At 37.7% G+C, this 20,652-nt stretch overlaps 1 protein-coding gene and 1 long non-coding RNA gene across 2 annotated transcripts; one reads left to right on the plus strand and one right to left on the minus strand.

Moving 5' to 3' along the window:
• Positions 1-186: 186 nt before the first annotated feature.
• On the minus strand, positions 187-5,016 carry LOC307166793. The gene is made up of 4 exons (XR_013822695.1): positions 4,940-5,016; positions 4,753-4,801; positions 515-585; positions 187-248 (listed from the first exon to the last, which is right to left on the minus strand). It is a non-coding gene; the product is annotated as an uncharacterized lncRNA (long non-coding RNA).
• A 5,160-nt stretch (positions 5,017-10,176) lies between these two features.
• Positions 10,177-19,857, plus strand: LOC307166792 (calcium-activated chloride channel regulator 1-like). Its single transcript, XM_079885448.1, has 14 exons — positions 10,177-10,464; positions 10,706-10,843; positions 10,949-11,090; positions 11,248-11,353; positions 11,439-11,607; positions 12,343-12,573; positions 12,682-12,906; positions 12,996-13,176; positions 13,311-13,417; positions 13,521-13,736; positions 13,960-14,224; positions 14,327-14,491; positions 19,040-19,264; positions 19,427-19,857. Exons 1-14 carry the CDS (start codon positions 10,312-10,314, stop codon positions 19,825-19,827), a joined length of 2,724 nt encoding a protein of 907 aa, XP_079741574.1. The 5' UTR covers positions 10,177-10,311; the 3' UTR covers positions 19,828-19,857.
• The last annotated feature ends 795 nt before the right edge of the window (positions 19,858-20,652 follow it).

A 20,652-nucleotide genomic window follows, 5' to 3' on the forward strand; every position in this document is an offset into this window, starting at 1 on the left:
TGACCCAAAACTTTTGAATTGCAGTGTGAAGTACCCAACTAAGGTACAAAATATTAATAACCATACATGTAAATAACACAATACATGTAAATAACACAATAGACTGTGGAAAACGTGTAAGTGAAATAAAAACATTCAAAAAGACCAATCGTTTACAGGGTCAAACTCTGGCAAGCTGAACTGAGTGGTTTCCAGCCCAAGAAGTATTCCTCTGGGGTGTGAAACTGAAGACCAATGTTGAGGGCAAACTGAGGGCACAAGAGATAAGGGATAAAAACCTGTAAAGCTGTATTATGTCAAAAGCCCACAACATTGTAAAGTTTCCCTTTTTTGTTATACTAAAACGGAGCAAGAAAAACACTATCATGCCCTCTTGTGGCCAAACCAGAGAAAAGCTATTACATGTGATTTACATTTACATTAATATAATTTATTATAAAATGCAGTAACTCTTAGTAACAGTAACAAATTCAATCTGCTTATGAGTAATGAAGACTGCAGTTAACGCCATTACCAGTCTGTCACTGCAGGAGAAGTCTTTCTTCTTTTTCCCTGGGGCCCAGTTAGCAGGACGTCCTGCTGCATCTGTAAATGAGGGAAAACCATTACTGAGCATGTAAATCTGAGATGTTATTTTGCACTATGTGCAGGAAATAAAATACATAAAATAAAAATTTAAAACAATGTTTTTGGTTGCACTTTATTTCAAGTGTGGGTCTCTGCAGTCAGAGTAATTGGCGTGCCGAAAGGTAGCGGGACGTTTGAAAACGAAAAACATACGGAGAGCAGCAGCTTATGTTTCTGCTCTGACAGCCGGAAGATCACGCCGAACACGGTGAGTGCATGTTAGAAATCAGGAATGGTGAGAGGACATTGGGCTTGGTAGGGCCTATGTTTTAAGTCTTCAAAATTAAACTTGGGTCTTCAGCCTGTCTAGCTAGCGCGGGTCCCATAGTGTTTACGTGTTAGGTCAGTATGTGGAGAGTAGGCGGTCTTTTGTGGCTGTTCGAACACATTTGACCACATGAGTGTTTATACAATAAAAGCAATCCGGTCGAATGTGTTTTTATGAAGGTAAAAGTTTAGCAAAACTAGAGAGCACATAGATGTGAATTTGAGAACTTGTGCAATAAATATTCGTTCTTGTATGTGAAGATTTACACTCACAGCTCCAATGTGAAAACCTGTAAAATAAAAATCTGAAGTTGAATGTTGAAATTTGCACTCGCAGACAATAGGTACAAACCTGTATTCTGAATTTGAAGCTGCAGACAAGTACCCTGGTAATCCAGTGTTCTCGCGAGAGCACAAGTTGAATTTGCTCAGCGAGTTACTCTGGTGTCGAGTAGTGATGCTCATTAAAAATGCCCCTCGATCTGAGCTGCACCAATCACATCGGATTATCTGATATAGGCGGGCCAGAGGCGAGATGACGACAGCGCTGTGAGGTCGAAGTCATTAGTAAACATTGCAAGATGGCTATGGATGAACACCAGTTGTTTGAAACGGCTTTGGCCGCTACAATGAACGAGTTAGACTTGGCTTTTTATCTAAAACAGGAACAGAAGACTCCGCTCAAATCGTTCCTTAGCAAGAAGGACGTTTTTGCTGTTTCGCCGATCTACTAGTTAGCTCCACTGGTAGCTAAGCGTATGGGGCTTATTGTTGTGATTAGTCGTAGTGTTATCCAATTGCGTGCAGTGAGATTTTCAAATGCACGCTTGGTGCCGCCCCTCGAGCTGGGCGATTTTCATTAGTCGACGCCAGACCATTAATCTTTTAGATTTAGGTCTGAATTTCCAGGCTAGCAGACAAGTAGTCACAAATGTGTAAAATGCCATTCACAGAAATACAATGACAGACACAAACTTATAATATATATCTGCATTTAATCTCACATTGACATTCCCAGTACAACCTCAATTAGGCACTTGCAACTTCTCAAATCTGTCAATGCAATTTCAAATTTCATGCCTTGACTTTATATTAGCGATATATTAGGTGCAAAACTAACTTGTGCACTTGAAACTCAGTGGCGGCAAGAGAGAAAGGGCGGCTAGAGAGAAAGGGGTGCGGGAGCGGGGGTGTTCCAAGGAGCCGTTCCATTGGCTGGCGCCTAGCAAATGAAATGGGACTTCTATTGTACATGGTGATGTCATGAAACCCGCGTCCTCAGGGGCGGTCTGAACCCTTATATGGCTTAATGCATTAGACTGATATGTATAATGAATTGGGTGTTTTTTTATATTTTTATAACTGTTGGTCCATTAAGCTAGCCTGGGTGCCAGCCCGAACCCCGCCCACAACATTTTTTGGTCGGGAAGTTCGGTCTGGACTCGATCCATTGAGGAGTAATTATGCTCGGCTCCTAGAAGGCCGAGCCAATCAAATTGCCAGGGCGGGCTTTAATCGATGATGGACAGATGGTCTGCGGTTACATAATCACCCACGTCACCAAAGAGCGCTTGATTTGAATTAGTTTACAACAAAGACGACTGCAGCTGGAGAATTGAGATTTCACGAGTTCAGTTCACATTTACAAATAAGTCAGATAGAATAAATGCGTAGGCTATATGAGATGTCACGAGTTCACACAAATAAGTAAGATAGAATAAATGCGTATATGACATGCTGTCCGAGGAGAGGGCTGTGGGCTCGGTAGCCATACTCCCCCCGTATTCCTGGTTGTGAGAGAACAAGACAAGAGTGAGGATTCCGGGTGGTGGAGGGATGCTGAAAAACTGTCAAGGAGTGTTAGGTAAGTTGACAGAGTGAATATGCTTCCTCATGCTGATAGAAAGGGTAACGTTAGACATGGTATTGTTTGATGACAAGTTGATATTGGATTGATTATTTGTACGTGCTCCTCCCGAACTTTGTTTATGAAACATCATGTGTAGATTCCGCCATCGTGTCTGTTATAGAAGATATCGACAGCACATTCATTTTAAAAGAGGAACAGAGAGCCGCGCCCGCGACATTTTGTTGGTTGAAAATATGAATGAAGGACATGCGTCATTTACTCCGTTGCTCTGATTGGTTGTAGGTCTGTCCAATTGAGTGCAGAGGTTGTTTTTTTTTCCTAGTTCGGTTGAGACACGCCCCATAATCAAATCTCAATGGAGCGGTATCAGACTCACATTCTGACTAGAATATGAGTATGACGAAGTCAGGCTACCATTAAGCCTCATTAAGGGTTTTCTTGGTTTTCTATGGGAGGAAAATGCTTAACGTACAATTAAACACGTTGCGTTCATATTCTGTGCTCGATTGCTTTTCTGTATGCTTTATTTGTATGGTGTTTACTGAGTTTAATAATATCATTTATTTCTTTTAATATCAGTCTAATGCATTAAGCCATGTTAGCGTTTCAGAGCGTCCCCCAGGACACGGGTTTCGTGACATCACCGCGTACAATAGAAGTCCCATTTCATTGGCTGGGCACCAACCAATAGAACGGCTCCTTTGAACACCCCCACTCCCACCCCCTTTCTCTCTCTCCGCCACTGAGTTTCAAGTGCACAAGTTAGTTTTGCACCTAATATATCGTGAAAAGAGTAGCTAAAGTCAAGGCGTGAAATTTTAAATTGCATTGACAGATTTAAAGGGGTGGTTCGGGATTTTTGACATCGGACCTCATTTTTAAGTCAGCCTGGTTGTTATTCATCAGTGGAGACATTTTAAAAAAAAAATTATCCAGTCCTTATATTTGGATAGTTAGCCGATGCTAGGCTAGCGCGAGTCAAGGGTAGATGTTAGCCAGCCATTAAAAACCGTTTTACCCACTCCACAGTGCACCAAACGCAAATCAATTATAACACTAGACTATCGATGCAAATGTCCGTTGAGAGAATAATGTTAGAAATCAAACTTACCTTTCATCACATTGCATTAGTTATAATTTGTTCCCTGTAATCATAAGCCTTGTCTACAGCAGCAGCGGAGTGATATTGATTACCTAGGCAACCGAGTGAGCCGGTACACACATGTACTGCACTCACTGTAGTGCGCTTCTTTTCTGTGTTTACTTTTTGCCGCATTACTAACTGGAGCAAAGTAAAATTCCGCAGCTGCTGAGAAACTAGTTCCTTTTGGATCATTGAGATGAAAGGTTTGTTTGATTTCTAACATTATTCTCTCAACGTACATTTGCATCGATAGTCTAGTGTTATAATTGATTTGCGTTTGGTGCACTGTGGAGTGGGTAAAACAGTTTTTAATGGCTGGCTAACATCTACCCTTGACTCGCGCTAGCCTAGCATCGGCTAACTATCCAAATATAAGGACTGGATAATTTAAAAAAAAAAAAATGTCTCCACTGATGAATAACAACCAGGCTGACTAAAAATGAGGTCCGATGTCAAAAATCCCGAACCACCCCTTTAAGAAGTTGCAAGTGCCTAATTGAGGTTGTACTGTGAATGTGAATGTAAGATTAAATGCAAATACATATTATAAGTTTGTGTCTGTCATTGTATTTCTGTGAATGGCATTTTACACATTACACATACGAATATTTATTGTACAAGTTCTCAAATTCACCTCTACATGCTCTTGAGTTTTGCTACTCTTTTACCTTCATACGTTTTCAACTAACTCTGGAAGTGATCGAAAGTGGACAAGCTCAAAACGTTTTAGACCCTGTTTACACCTCTATTTAGCACCATCCACTTGTGATCTGATCGACCAAAACGCATCTTAATACCAGGTGTAAACCGGGCCTTAGACTTCAATGAACTTGATTTAGCTCACCTCCAACATAGAAGCTCTGTGACACATCTATTGTCACTCCACCATTCGCCTGCAAAACACAACAGTGTCTTAATATACATAGCCTACTGGGACTGAACTTGCTGCTTGTATGTAATGTAAAGCAAATGATACTTTAAAATGCAATTCCTGTAATAGACAACTACAAATAACCACAATTGTGATTCACCTTCTCACACAGATGTTCCCACATTCCGATAACAGGCTTTCTGTAAATACCAGGGGCTGTGGAAACAAACACCTGAAAAAAGACATGTTCTTTCACATTCGTATATAACTTAAGGGAAATACATCTACTACACAATTTTCAAATGCTGCCATTAAAAGGTTCGGGGTCAGTAAGGTAATAAATTAATAATTTTATTTAGCAAGGATGCAATAATTTATCAAATTGTAAAGACATTTATAATGTTACAAAATATATTAGTAGGTCATAAGCTTAATTTTTTTTAACTTAATGTATTATTCTTCGATTCAAACAAACCTCATTGGTTCCTGTGGAAGTTCAAACGTGCTGGATAACACACGAGAATGAACCTCACTGGTTCTTGCACGTCAAGCAAACATGCTTGAGCTTCTGTTTACCACAACTGATGTCTGTGTGGATTAATGTGGATTAATGATTAATGTTGACATCTCAGACTGTCTGGCGGCAGATATGTAAAGATAAGGGTTTTTCCTGCTTTTGAGGTTTTTGTTACTGTTTTGTACATGTTGTCATATTAATTATAATTCAAATGGATTTTGTTTTATTGACCACAATATTATTGTTGATAATTGTTGATGGGCACTTTTGATTAATTTTGAACTAGGGCAGGGGCTTGAGAAGTTTACCTATGACGACTTCTGAGAACCCTGGAAATGTGAAAAAAGTCCATTCAAAATCTAGACCATTTTTTTGGAGGTTTGGTGCAATGTTTTAATTTATGACTGAATAGCAAGAAAAAAAAAATGCAATATTTTATTGCGTACCTTGTAACACCAAATCACAATGAAGCATTATCTATATATTGAGATTATCAGAAAGAGCTTTATTGCCAAACATGTTTGCACACACAAGGATTTTTTTTTTTTTTTTGGTTACAGTAGCCTACACAGAGACAACAACAGTACAGAGATCATTAGTCTTTGTCTTTGTAATAATATTGTAATAAAAAAGAAGGGTATTGTCATTTATTTGGAGGAAAAAACTTTTCTTGTGCATGGCTGTTCTGGTCTTTGCTGCTCTGTAGTGCCAGACAGCAAAAGTTAAAAGTGGTTTGAATGTGAGGGATCCAGAGTGATTTTCTGAACCTTTTTTCTCACTCTGGACGTACTGTATATACAGTGGTGTGAAAAAGTGTTTGCCCCCTTGGTAAATATGATCAAATATGGCTGTAAAAAATAAATCTGCATTTTTAATCCTTTTGATATTTATTTTAAAAATGTGCAAAAATCTAACCTTTCATTGAAGTAAAATAATTGAAAGTGGGGGGAAAATCACATTATGAAATAAATGTTTTTCTCCAAAACACGTTGGGAACAATTGTTTGCCCCTTTTTATTAAATACTTTTTGCAACCTCTTTTTTCAGAGATAACAGCTCTGACTTTTCTCCTATAATGCCTGATGAGTTTGGAGAACTCCTGACGAGAGATCAGAGACCATTCCTCCAAATCTCTCCATCCTGTTCTCCGTTATAAGATGTCTAGCACAGGCTGTCAGGTTTAGATTTTTTATCTGTTGGTATTTGATCGAATCCGTGATGCCATGTATCTGAACAAGATGTCCAGGACCTCTGGCAGAAAACTAGGCCCACAGCATTGAAGATACAGCAGAGTATTTCATTTTACACATGGGGTACTTTTTAGCGCAATTTTCCACCGTACAAAATTGCGATTGTTAACTCATGATTTCTGTTCTGTCTGTGCGCACCAATCTTGCACTTCTATCTACTCCTCAACCAGACCACCTAGAGACTTCGGGTTTTCGGCATTATGTTAAGGAAGGTCTAATCTCGGGAACGCACAAAAAAAAAATCCAGAAAAAGATTTACTATCTCTTAGTGTTGTGATCCCATGACGTGAGAAAATTGCGCTAAAACACTCACTGAGTTTTTATTACTTGTTTATCCCTGTGTGCACCAAACCCATCTTAAGTGTTGGCTGCCAAAAAAGCTAATGTTTTTGTTTCATCTGACCATAGAACCCATCCCGTTTGAAGTTCCAGTAGTGTCAGTTACTTTTCAAATGTTCTATGGTGTTCTATGGGGGCAAACAATTGTTCCCAACGTGTTTTGGAGAAAAACATTTATTTCATAATGTGATTTTCCCCCCACTTTCAATTATTTTACTTCAATGAAAGGTTAGATTTTTGCACATTTTTAAAATAAAATATCAAAAGGATTAAAAATGCAGATTTATATTTTACAGCCATATTTGATCATATTTACCAAGGGGGCAAACACTTTTTCACACCACTGTAGTTGTTGGCGGGTGTACAGTTCTCTAGGGTTTATAGAATACTACTTTGCTTCCTGAGAAGTTGACATAATCATTGAGGCCAATAAATTTATTTAAAAACATCATTATATTTGCATCATCAATCCATAAGCAGGGGCATGACTTGGGCTAATAGTCCCTAATGTTTTGTTTTTATTTGTTTTCAATATGGTATTTTGTCATTTTTGAAAGTGTGGTAAGATTTGGTACTGCATCTCATCTCCTGATTAGCTTTTAGTATCGTTGTATCTAAATAGCCTTTTGCTGTCAGGCCAGTATAAGGTTAAATCCTCCCTAGCTTGTTTAATTGTACCCCCAAATCTAGGTATGTCCCTATAACACTTGTGAAACAATAACCATTCCTTGTCATCAAGACTTGTGAATTAAATTTATGCTTACCCTCTGGTAGAATTCTTCCTGAGCCCTCAGTTGGGCTGTGATAATAACAGAAGTACTAATGTGCTCTTAATATCACTTATGGAACTGCAAGCTGATATAAAAGTTAAACGGTGTTTGTCTTTATGAAATAAAAATGTATTTAAACAAACGATTTTTATAACTGGTTACACAATGATTAATATTCGTATCAAAGATATCACAAATTACAGGATATAATAATTCAGCTTATCCAACCTTAACAGGGCAGTCCTGTATAAGAGGATATTACAAAGACGAATTTGCCTTGTAAGCAGTTCACGCAATAAATTTAAAAATAATACTTGTTCTCTTTTGAGTAATACAAGTTGGATTAATACAGCAGAGCAAATTGAGCAAAAAGATTAGTGAAAGAACTAATTTCTTCTCTTGGATGCACTAGACTTCAGAATCAAAAATGCAACAACTCAAATTCAAAAAGCAGAGATTATATGGAACGGAGTTACATTTTGTTCCTCTTTAGCATTACTTGGGTTTTTCCAAGAGAAGTGAAAACATGTGACCATGTCCCTTGATGGTAATAATTAAACACATAACATCAATCATCAGTATCAATCAGAGCAGAGTTTTCCGCTGCAGGCACTGTTTCCCAAATATTATTCTTCCTGCCCTTCTGGCTTCTGTGTCTCAGATTCTTTCTCATTCACAGTTCCATGGAACGCTCTCCCCTCCCTCATCCGGAATGCAGAATCCCTGACAACCTTCAAAAAACATCTGAAAACCCATCTCTTCCGTGAGCACTTAACCACATAAAAAAAATAAAAAACTCCCCTTTCCCTCTAAACCTCACTTATCGGGCTTATGCTACTCTGAATAATGCCTGAACTTTGTATCTTGAGCACTTCTTGCGCTGCTTTTTGTTTTTTGCCTCTTCATGATGACTCGCTTAATCTAGTCCTACTTTGTAAGTCGCTTTGGATAAAAGAGTCTGCTAAATGACTAAATGTAAATGTAAAATGTAAATGTGTGTGGTGTGCGCACATATGTATCTGAAAGTGAGTTTGTGGGTTCATAAAACATTCCCAAATTCAGGCTTTGTCCTCCAAAAGTCTAGTGGCAATTGGGTTGATTTAATGTGCAATCTAGAGTACACATATTATCTGTAGAGCTCGTATTTTAAAGCAGAACAACTTTGAACTTTGAGCATTCACATAATTTCCCCCACTTTAATACTTGACAATAATGACAAAGTAAAAAAAATAAGATAATATTAATAGATATAAAAAAATAAAGCTAATTTTAAAATTGTTTTTAGGTCTCTGGTTGAGTTTTTACTTAATACACATACACAGGAACCTTATTTCCTGTTTTAATGCAATCTTTTGAGCCCATATGGAAGGGGTGGATTCTTGAATCCACTGCTGCTTCAATATATATCCTTTTCAGTGGTTTTGTCACAGTGTGGGTTTTGTGTTTTGTTCCTTGTTCTTGTCTGTCATGTAATTCCCTGCTTGTCATGTGATCCTGCCATGTGTCTTGTCCCATGTTCAGCTGTTCCCCATTATGTTGATTAGTCTTCCCAGGTGTTTCAGTTTAACCACGCCCCCTTGTTATATTGTTTTGCTTGTGTTCCCTTGTATTTAAGCCCTGTGTTTTAGTTCAGTCCTTGATGTTGTAACGTTTGCTGTTGTCTCCTTGTTCCTGTCCTGTACCCTGGATTACCTGTTTGTTTATTAAAGTGCTTGCGATTGGATTCACTCTCCGCTTCATTCGTGCCTGCATCGTTTACAGAACTGCCCGAAGGGTCTTCACAGCCCTGGCCTCCCAAAGAGTCGTCTCCTCCCTGGCTGCCCGAAGGATCGGAGAAGACCCTTCGGGCGGCCAGGGCAGAGAAGACCCTTCGGGCTGTAATGATGCAGGCAGGAATGAAGCAGAGAGTGAATCCAATCGCAAGCACTTTAATAAACAAACAAACAGGTAATCCAGGGTACACGACAGAACACTCAGGACAGGAACAAGGAGACAACCGCAACCGTTACAACATCAAGAACTCACAAGGACTGAACTAAAACACAGGGCTTAAATACAAGGGAACACAAGCTAAACAATAACAAGGGGGCGTGGTTAAACTGAAACACCTGGGAAGACTAATCAACATAACGGGGAACAGCTGAACATGGGACAAGACACATGACAGGATCACATGACAAGCAGGGAATTACATGACAGACAAGAACAAGACACAAAACCCACACAGTGACAGGTTTGTAATCAAGTTATTAATCAATATTTATCCTTCCAAATATTAAACGGTTTGAATGAAGCTTATGAGATTTAAGTAGAAATACGTCTGTTCACTGTAACATGCTCTCTCCTTGTTTTTGAGAGAAGCACCCACCCAAAAGTTCTAGCTGACAATAAATATCAATGCACTACAACATTATATTGCACCAAGTAAACTAATTAAGAGTCTGCCAACAATTTACAAATGTACCAGCCTTGAGAGCAAATTTAGTATGAAGTATATTCATTTTATGTTTTAAATGGGCCATGATGTTGGCAGAATAGTCACACCCCTGCATGAAACTGGAGCACACACCCACTTATCTCTTATAAGCATTAAGATCATTTGTGAAATTGTTCAAAACGGGCTTTCAGGAGTTGCTGTTCATCTAAACTCTACAGCTATGGACTCAAGAACGGTGTTTGTCTTATTATGGACGTTGCTGTCGTCCACCTCCACTGGAATCAAACTAGATGTAGATGGTGGTTATGTTGACATTACCATTGCGATCAGTTCAAAAATACCACAGGATAACACGCTCATTGATAAAATCAAGGTGAATATGCTTATTTTTGTCTATTTAACAAACTTTTTGTGCATTCATTGTTTTAGAGGATTTTGTGAAATATGTCATAAAAGATTCTGTGTTTTAATTTTTTTAATCTTAGAAATATACAGTATATAATCACAAATTGTTGACAGTATTTGTGAATGCACAAATGAAATAATAATTACTTTTTATTATTTCAGAGCAGAGTTTTTTTTCTCATTTTATCTTTTCACTTTCCTTCTGACAGGACATGGTCACTGAAGGGTCACTTCATCTTCATCAAGCATTGGATAAAAAGGTCTATTTTAAAGATGCTACAATACTGGTTCCATCTCACTGGAAGAGTAAGGAATTTACCAGAGCAAGAAAAGAGTCCTTTGAAAAGGTACAGAGAATTATGGCATTATATCTTAAAATAAAATAAAATATTCATTTACATTCATTTCATTCACATATGATATTGCTGACCCGATCTCTATGTCAAACACAGGCTAAAATAAAAATCGATAACGCTGATTCAACTGAGCCATATACTCATCATTATGGTGAATGTGGACAAGAGGGAGAGTACATTCTTTTCACTCCAAACTTCCTGCTAAACGACACTGTCATTCAGCTTTATGGATCAAGAGGTGAATGTTTGGTCTGTGTTTGAGTTTACTTTGAGTTGGTTTTGTGCTGCTTTCTGTTTTTTCCTATGTCCTATGTCATTGCCTCAACTAACCATGACAACATTAATATGGTAGTCTGTATGTTTTACTAGCAGTTTGTTTGTTTGTTTGTTTGCAGGAAGGGTCTTGGTTCATGAATGGGCTCATCTGAGATGGGGCGTGTTTGATGAATACAGTAAAACAAAGCCATTCTACCACTCTAATGGCAGGACTGAAGCTACAAGGTCATAAACTGTTAATTAAAAGAAGGGATATTTTTTAAATGTCTTTGGAAATTACAATCACTATTGATTTATTGCATATTTTTAGGTGTAGCAAAAGCATTCAAGGACAGTATTATGAACGTACTGCTGATGGATCTGTTCAAGAATGTCTCATTGATCCACAAACTTCCCTACCTATCAAGGGGTGCATGTTTTTTCCACACAGAAATCAAAACACAGACAGCTCCATAATGTTCCTTCCAAGCCTGGATTCTGTAAGTACAGATTTTACATGTTTCCACACATTCCAGAAATTATTTTAGTAACTAGTAACCTACAACTTACAGTACATGAGTTCTGGTAAATTAATTTATGACCTGGGCCTAATGGGCCACTGTCCTGGGGACTTGGACTGTCTTCTTTTGTTTACCAAGTCAATTGGATGTTACATCCCATAATTACATCAATTTCAGTTTGCAACATCTGCTTGATAAGTTACATTTGCAAAGTATAAAGTTTGAATTACAAGAAGCTAATACATTTTTTTGGATTGTCAGACTTTGAGATATAGGGCCCTATCATACATGCAATGCAGCGCAGGCGAGACGCAAGTTTATTTATTTTTTAACTTTTAAGTTTAAAAGTTTTTATTAGCCTTATAAAACTCTACCAACTGTTAAAACAAAACATCACAACTAGTGGAGCCTAAAAATGTTTAAACGTATGTGTAACACACACACACATACAGTTAAACTCTGGTGACCTAACAAGGCACAATATTTGATTCGGTTGCAATCTTACTCAATCTTTTTTGACGGCCCACTCCAACATGCAGCAAAGGTAAAACTGCCCGCTCCTGCGAATCCCAATGCAGCACTCTAATCTGAGGACACAAATATAATCAAGTTTTTTTGTTTTTTTTTACTCCCTGTTTAAAAGGAATACACTGAGTGAAACTGAGTGTTTGATGACATATTACTTTTTACTTAGTGACAAATTTTGTTTTTTAGGTGATCACATTTTGTCAAGCAAACGAACACAATTATGAAGCCCCAAACTTACAAAATGAAAAATGTGGCAACAAACCAACGTGGACTGTAATATTTGAGGATTCTGTGGATAAAGACACACTTCGTTCTCTAGAACCAATGCAGTTGTCTCCACCAGCACCAACTTTCAAAGTTGTGCAACGATTGCAACGGGTTGTTTGTCTCATCCTTGATGTCTCGGGAAGTATGCAAGTATGCAAACATAAAAAAAAAATTAAACTTCATTTGAAACAGTAGTGCCTGCATAATTTTATCCTTTACACACTGAATACCATACCAATGAAATTAGTTCCATTATAGGACTCCAGAATCCTTCGACTACAGCAGGCTGCCACACATTTCCTGCAGAGCATCATTGAGGATCAAGCCAGTGTTGGAATTGTGAGCTTTAGTACTGATGCTTCAACTCTGAGCTCCTTGACTACTATTGACAGCGAGTCCACACGAGAGAATCTCATCAAACTGTTGCCAAAAACAGCAAATGGATGGACGTATGTGTGTAAAGGCCTCGATCTAGGCTTAAAGGTGCCATATTAATTGTTAATTTTATTGTTTGCAATATGTGAAGTGTATAGTTTATTCAAGGCAAATGCTCTCTAATTTCTACCCATCAGGTACTTGCAACAGACAATGGGGATGTATTAGGAGATGAAATCATTTTTCTGACAGACGGTGAGGCGACGGACGACATTAATAATTGTAGTACGGAGGCAATAAACAGTGGCGCCATTATACACACACTAGCTTTTGGTCCCAGTGCAGATAAAGCACTGATGGAAATGGCGGAACGCACTGGTAAATAAAAAAAATAAATGAATAAGTATCTTTATCTGAGTAAATGATATTACTAATATTGAGTACCAAAAAAAAAGAGTAAATGATAGTGCCAACTTAGTATGTAATGCAAAATTGTTCCATGATGAAAATAGGGGGGAAATTTATCTTATCCACTGATGACATCACCTCCAACCAGTTAATGGATGCATTTGCTTCGTTTACATTATCAACTGGAGATTACACAAAAGAACCAGTTCAGGTTTGGCAAGTGATCGCTCATTGATGAAATTATTACTTTAAGAGTGTCATTGATATTGTGTTTAATGTTTTTTTTTTGTTTTTTTTTCATTTATATTCTTTAGCTAGAAAGTGTTGGAGAAAAAACATCAGGCTGGTTCAATGGGACAGTAACAGTGGATCAGACTGTTGGTAACAAAACCAACTTTGTAATAATCTATGAAAAAAGTTTTCCAAGCATTTCCATAGAGTCACCAAGTGGCTCAATCTACAGTCAGACACAAATGAGTCATGAAGTATCTCTCAAAACATTCACCTTAAAACTTCCAGGAACTGCAGAGGTATGACAACTTTTATGAATCAGTTATTTAAGTTTATAGTTCAGACCATAAACATGTAGGCTAAACATGAACTATTATAATATAATTAAAGACATCTGGGCCAAGAGTTTTAGATAAACATTATCAAAATATGTTCAACAACAACTTCAGACTTAGATGATTCAACTAATACACTTACAGCAAACCCTTATTTTTCTGCTTTTACTATCCATGTGTTTGGTAGACTGGGGACTGGAAGTACATCATCCAAAGTACAACACTTCAGTCTCTGACTATAACAGTAACAAGTAAAGCGGCGCGTGCTGATGTTCCCCCTATCATAGCCAAAGCCCACATGAACCAGCAGTTCATTGACGGCACTAAACCCATGATAGTGTTTGCTGAGGTCAGCCAGAATTACAGGCATGTAATAAAGGCTGAAGTGAGTGCTATGCTGCAGTCTGAATCTGGGTCCACAGAAACATTACAACTCCTGGACAATGGAGCAGGTAAATTACCCATCTTTCTTGTTCCAAGTATGCACTCAACTTAAAATATACCGTAAAAGGTACATTTCCAAATAATATAACTCAGAGATCCATCTTTTTCAGGGGCTGATGCTTTTCAAAATGATGGCATCTATTCCAGATATTTCACAAAGTTAGAAAATGGGAGAAGCAGCTTGAAAGTGAGAGTGAAGAATCCAGATGGACAAGCCGGATTTATTAAAGAAAAAAAGAGTGGTGCCCCATACGTACCTGGATATGTGGTAAACGGTAAACCCTTGATCATTTTGAAAATACATTTAAATTTGATCACATCTGAAAAGAAAAACTTACATTTAGACCAACAGCACAATCGCGAGTCTGATGTTATACAGTAGTTCAATAAAAACTTGAGTACCGGATAACTTGAGTTTTAGACACAATATTGCTAGTTACGTTATATTTTTTTCAAGCAACTATAGTTCCAAACAAAGCCAAAGCAGAATTGTTTGTAAAGTAACTTCTGAATGAATCAGTTTTTGAACGAGTGAATTCTGATCGACTAATCCTACATCTTAAAGGAACACTTCGACTTTTTGGGACTTTAGCTCATTCATCGTATCCCCCAGAGTTAGATAAGTCCATACCTTTTTCATCTCCGTGCGTGCTGTATGTCTGTTTGACGCACCCACCGCTAGCCTAGATTAGCACAAAGACTGGATCTAAATGGCTACAGCCAGAGGTGTCAAGTAACGAAGTAGGAAATACTTCTTTACATTACTTAAGTACAAATTTTGGGTATCTAGACTTTACTGGAGTAATTATTTTTCAGACGACTTTTTACTTCTACTCCTTACATTTTCACGCAATTATCTGTAGGCCTACTTACATTTTAAAAATAGCCTCGTTACTCCTAGTTCATTTCGGCTTGTTTTCATTCCGGCTAATCGTCGTTAAAAAAAAAAAAAAAAAAAAAAAGGCTAATAGATCTGAGTCCCGCCTCCTGAACACACATCGCTAAACTGATTGGCTTTGTGTTTTCTTTTCTTTCTAACTTGTTGTGAGAGGCTGTCACATTTGGTTGTGCGAAGCGCCAAAACTCCTCCGAGTCCTAATTACCTAGATGCGGTAAGCGAGGGAGAAATCAACAGTTCTGTGCTCAAGAATACGGGGCAAATCGCGTCAAATATTGATTTGGGGACAGACGTTTTTACAATATAATGACAATTGTAACATAACACTAACATAATCGTTTGTGTGTGTGTGTGTGTGTGTGTGTGTGTGTGTGTGTGTGTGTGTGTGTGTGTGTGTGTGTGTGTGAGAGAGAGAGAGAGAGAGAGAGAGTGTGAGTGAGAGTGAGAGTGTGAGTGAGTGTTGTGTGTGTGTGTGTGTGTGTGTGTGTGTGCGTGCAACTCTACATTATAGGGTCAAAATATCCCCACAAAGATGTCAATATCCGAAATCCATGTCCTTTTGGGGATTTTTTTCTTCTTCAGAAAACAGCTTATAAATTAGACTTTTGTTTATTGAAAATGTAAAAATGCAGACAGTTTTCTGTGATAGGTAAGGTTAGTCTATAGGGGGGTAGAATACACAGTTTGTTTGTACAGTATAAAAATCATTATGTCTATGGAATGTCCCCATAAAACATGACAAAATAACATTGCTTGGTCTGTTGAAGGCTGGTCTTGTTGAAATGAGAGGCCTGTTGATCAAATCATCCCAGTCTCATCAGCTGGACTGAAAGAGGTTTCAGTGCTCTTAGGACACTGAAAACATGGCTCAGAGCAATGGGGTCACAAGTGACACTTGACAGTATTGCTGTGTGTCCAACAGGACAAACTAGACAGTATTGATGTGAAACATATGCCAACCATTCATTTCTGTTAAATGATTAGTTCACTTAGTTAAAAATGAAAATTCTGTCATCATTTACTCAATCTCGGGTTGTTTCAAACCAGTTTCTTTCTTCTGCTGAACGCAAAAGATATTTTGAAGAATGTCTATTACCAGACAGTTGATGGTAGCTATTGACTTCCATAGTATTTTTTTTTTCCTACTATGGAAGTCAATGGGGTCCATCCACTGTCTGGTTATCGCCATTCTTCAAAATATATTCTTTTGTGTTCATCAGAAGAAATAAATTCATACAGGATTGAAACAGTTTGAGGGTGAGTATATGATTTTCAGTTTTAGGTGAACTATATCATTTTAATGAAAGATGCAGACATGTGTTTGGCTTCTTCAAAAAGCAAGGAACAAGACAGTATTGCACTATTGCATTGCACTATGAGCGGAGTAAAGTTAAGTCTCTGTTAAACTGCCACCATGTCTTTATTAGTTATTTGTAACATTACAGAATTAATACATTTACGTATTGTTAAGGTCAATATAGACTAAAAACCTTAATACATTATCCTATTAATTTCCTGATTCCTCCGCTTATTTAGCTTATTTATTTAGAAAATTAATTTTCTATGGGCATATATGTGGCTGACACGGGTAGCCTAGTGCGTCATCCCAAATTTTTCAACATCAACAATTTAATATAATTATAGTCAAATATGGCCTTTAGAAAAATGTTTTTTTTTTTTTTGAGGAGGAGCTGGGGTAGTGCACTATATAGGCCCCTGTGGCCTTAGCTTTTGTCCTTAATGGCATTTTTTTCCTTACATTACTTTTACTTTTATACTTTAAGTAGTTTTGAAACCAGTACTTTTATACTTTTACTTGAGTAAAAAGCTTGAGTTGATACTTCAACTTCTACAGAAGTCTTTTTAAACCCTAGTATCTATACTTCTACTTGAGTAATGAATGTGAATACTTTTGACACCTTTGGCTACAGCATACTTATCCCAGTAAGTGACAAAATTACGCCAACATTTTTCTTGTTGTGGTTTGTATAGTCACAGTGTGTACAAATAACAAGTTCATATGAGACACAGCTATTTTTTAAATGTTTAAATACTGGGAACTATTTTCTCAGAAGGGCAATCATTGCTTTTTGGGCGGAGTGATTGTGCTGTGGTGAGGAGCAGAGAGTTCGCTCAGAGTTGGAGTAACAACCCTCTGACAATTCCTCAAAGTCATCCATGATCACGAATCACGTTCGCTACTAGCTAGATAGTCACTTTGGTTTTGTTGACGGAACGGCGCTTCTCGGGTGCTGCGCTAATCACTCCGCCCAAGTAGCAGTGCTATTTGTACACTGACTATACAAATCACAACATGTAAATAGGAAAATCTTGGCGTTATTTTGTCACTTATTGGGATTAGTATGCTAGCTGTAGCCATTTACATCCAGTCTTTGTGCTAATCTAGGCTAGCGGTGGGTGGGTCAAACAGACTTACAGCACACACGGAGATGAAAAAGGTATGTATGGACTTATCTAACTCTGGGGGATACTGTGAATAAGCTAAAGTCCCAAAAAGTCGAAGTGTTCCTTTAAGTGTGACTTAGTTCGAAGGGCACTGCAAATAGCATATAGGGATTATAAAGGTTACACAGATACATCACTTCACAGGAAGTGGAAAACAAAATGTGCCCACCAGTTATTGCGCATCACTCCAACACTTTAAAGTTTGTACAAAATAAAAAATAAAGGCCCGTTTTCACAGACAGGGCTTAGATTATGCCAGGATTAGGCTTTAGTTCAATTAGGGCATTTAAGTAGCTTTTATAAATGTGCCTTCAAAAAAACATTACTGGGGTGCATCTTGAGACAAAACAATTTCAGCTATTTTACAATTTGTCAGTGCAAGTTGCTTTCCGTTAAAACAGCTCAAACATGCATTCTATCTGGGACTAGCTTAAGCCTTGTCTGTGAAACCAGGGGAAAAAGAAGTTGAGCCTCTTATTGTGTTTAATTAATCCAGCGTGTGTTTTGTATGCAGCTGTTTGTGGGTATAAAGTGTGCAAGACACAAAAATCATAATGCAACTATCTTGATTACGATCAAATAAAATCATAGACATATCCATACAACCAAATTAGATTATTTCATATTAAACACCACAACAGATATTTATCACATTCAAATATGACAATTTATATTTAAATTAATAATACATTTTTACAAATACATATGGATGTATTGTAGGCTATATTACTGAAATATAGGGTGAATTTAAAGTGAGTTTAATAAAAGGAATAAACATAATAACAAATCAAACATGGAGAACAGGGAACCAAGGAACCAGAGAATGAGTGCACCAAACAAACATACGTGTAGGACAAGACTTGACAAGGACCACAAGAAACACTGGGGTTTAAATGCACAAGGGGTAATGGGCAAACAAGACACACCTGGGAAAAATCTAAAAACTAATCAACAAGAAAACTACAAAGGACTATAAAACATGGTGCAGAAAACAAAATAACACAACATGGTCCACACAAGACCATGGGAAAACAGGCTGGGATCATGACAATTACACAAACGTATGGTTATTTATATTATAATTATTTATAGAAGTATTATTGGGCCATCATACCTCAAAATGTAGTCTGTGTTTGATGAAGTTGCATTTAGTCAAGTGAAATAATCTTTAACAGGTATCCTGTGCTCGGTGAATATAGAGAGCAAAGGGACTATGTAGGGACCCTGCAGCTTGACTCAAAGTTTAGTTCCTGAGTGAATGATTGTTTTGAACAAATCGTTTGAGGTAAAGATTCAGTTACACACTCGTTCAGAAACGTGTATCTACTGTATGTAACCTGCAGAAAGAGTCCATAAATTCATGCACAAACTGAAACTAACAACATAAATGTCATTATATTTAGCTACAAAGCTGCTTCAGACATAATCAAGCAGATTCAGGTTGTTCCTCTAATTTCAGGTGTGGTAGAGCTGAACCCTCCTGAGCCTCCAGTTTCTGAGGAACCACTTGAGGTCAGAAGCTTTAGTAGAACAGCCACTGGAGAGAGTTTTGAGGTGGCGTTTACAGGCTCAATTCCACCAAACTTCCCACCTAACAAAATCACAGATCTGAGAGCTAAGATCCTAGAGGACTCTGTGCTTCTCAGATGGACGGCTCCTGGTGAGGACCTCGACCAAGGGACAGGTAAAGCACACAATTACTATACCAGAATTTAAAATAAAAGGTTTTACAATCTTTTACAATCAATGAATGCAATCTTCATTGACAACATAAAATGGTTTCAAATTTAGATCAGGAAATAATGTAAATTGTATTGTGTTTGTGGCATGTTTCTTTTCCTTTAAGCAAAATCCTATGAGATCAGGTGGAGCTATGACCTTCAAATGCTTCGAGAAAGCTTCAGCAATGGTCATGCAGTCAACACAACTGCCGTCTCACCGCACGAGGCTGGATCAGTTGAACAGCATTCATTCAATTTCAGTTTCACAATCCACAATGGCACCACAATGTTCTTTGCAGTTCAGTCTGAAGACAAAGAAAAAGCGAAATCTGAAACCTCCAACATTGCTCGAGCTTCAAAGATCCTCCCTGATCCAAAACCCCAAGGAATATCAAACCCAGTCATGAATTTGACAGTTCTTGTCATTTCTTTGTGTGTGGTAACTATGGTCATATGTTTTGTTGTTGCTGTAACCACATGGGCAGTGAGACGCAGAAAACGCTTTATCTGGAATATCTGGAATTAACAATCTGATAGAAAAATTTTAAATCAATACTTGTGTAAATTTAACTTAAAGGATAATTCCGGTATTTAACACTTTGAGTCTATTTTGTAGTTTGTTTTGGATGAGCAAGAGTGGTGGACAAAGAAATTTTGACAATGGTTCCTGTCTCGACTTTTTGACAATTAGAATTGCCCATGACCGCTTTAGAACGGGAGTCTATGGCCATACACAAACATGTCCTTAAAACAACCCTTAACGTTCGTTTTCAAAACTGTGCAACTCACCGAGTGGTTAGTGGTGTTCGCTGATGATTAAAAACAAATATATCGGCGCAATGTATGATTTCAATCCGTTTATTTTTCTATAGTGGAACTATTTTTTCAGATACCTCACAACCGCGTATAAACTTCCGCTCTTCCGTAACTTCCGTTGCTCTGCTCACGCTAGCCTTCTGACATAGATATAAACACTAGATGTCGCCTTGTATACGGCAGTTCATTGGAACGAATGCGTCAATAGAGCCGCCATCTTGGAACAGGGGAGCCCCTCCTCTTTAATGCATCAGCGTCAATGTAGGCAAAGGTCTAACGGAAATAAAATCACCATAAATCGTCATGAATGCGATTTTCTAGTTTTTATGGTTCGTTCCAACGGTCAGACATGTATTTATCATTGAGTCCAGAGGAAATTTAAGGTTTTGATATTAAGATAATTACTTCTTTTTCAAAATATAATGCATAGTGCTAGTAGGCCTAAGTTTATTAGTCACATTCTTCCACTTGAGTAAACTTAGAATAAACTATTGCTATATAATACATATATAAATGAGCAAAACTTGGCCACAAA

This window comes from Squalius cephalus (genome assembly GCF_949319135.1).
Source record: "Squalius cephalus genome assembly, chromosome: 11".
NCBI lineage: Eukaryota > Metazoa > Chordata > Actinopteri > Cypriniformes > Leuciscidae > Squalius > Squalius cephalus.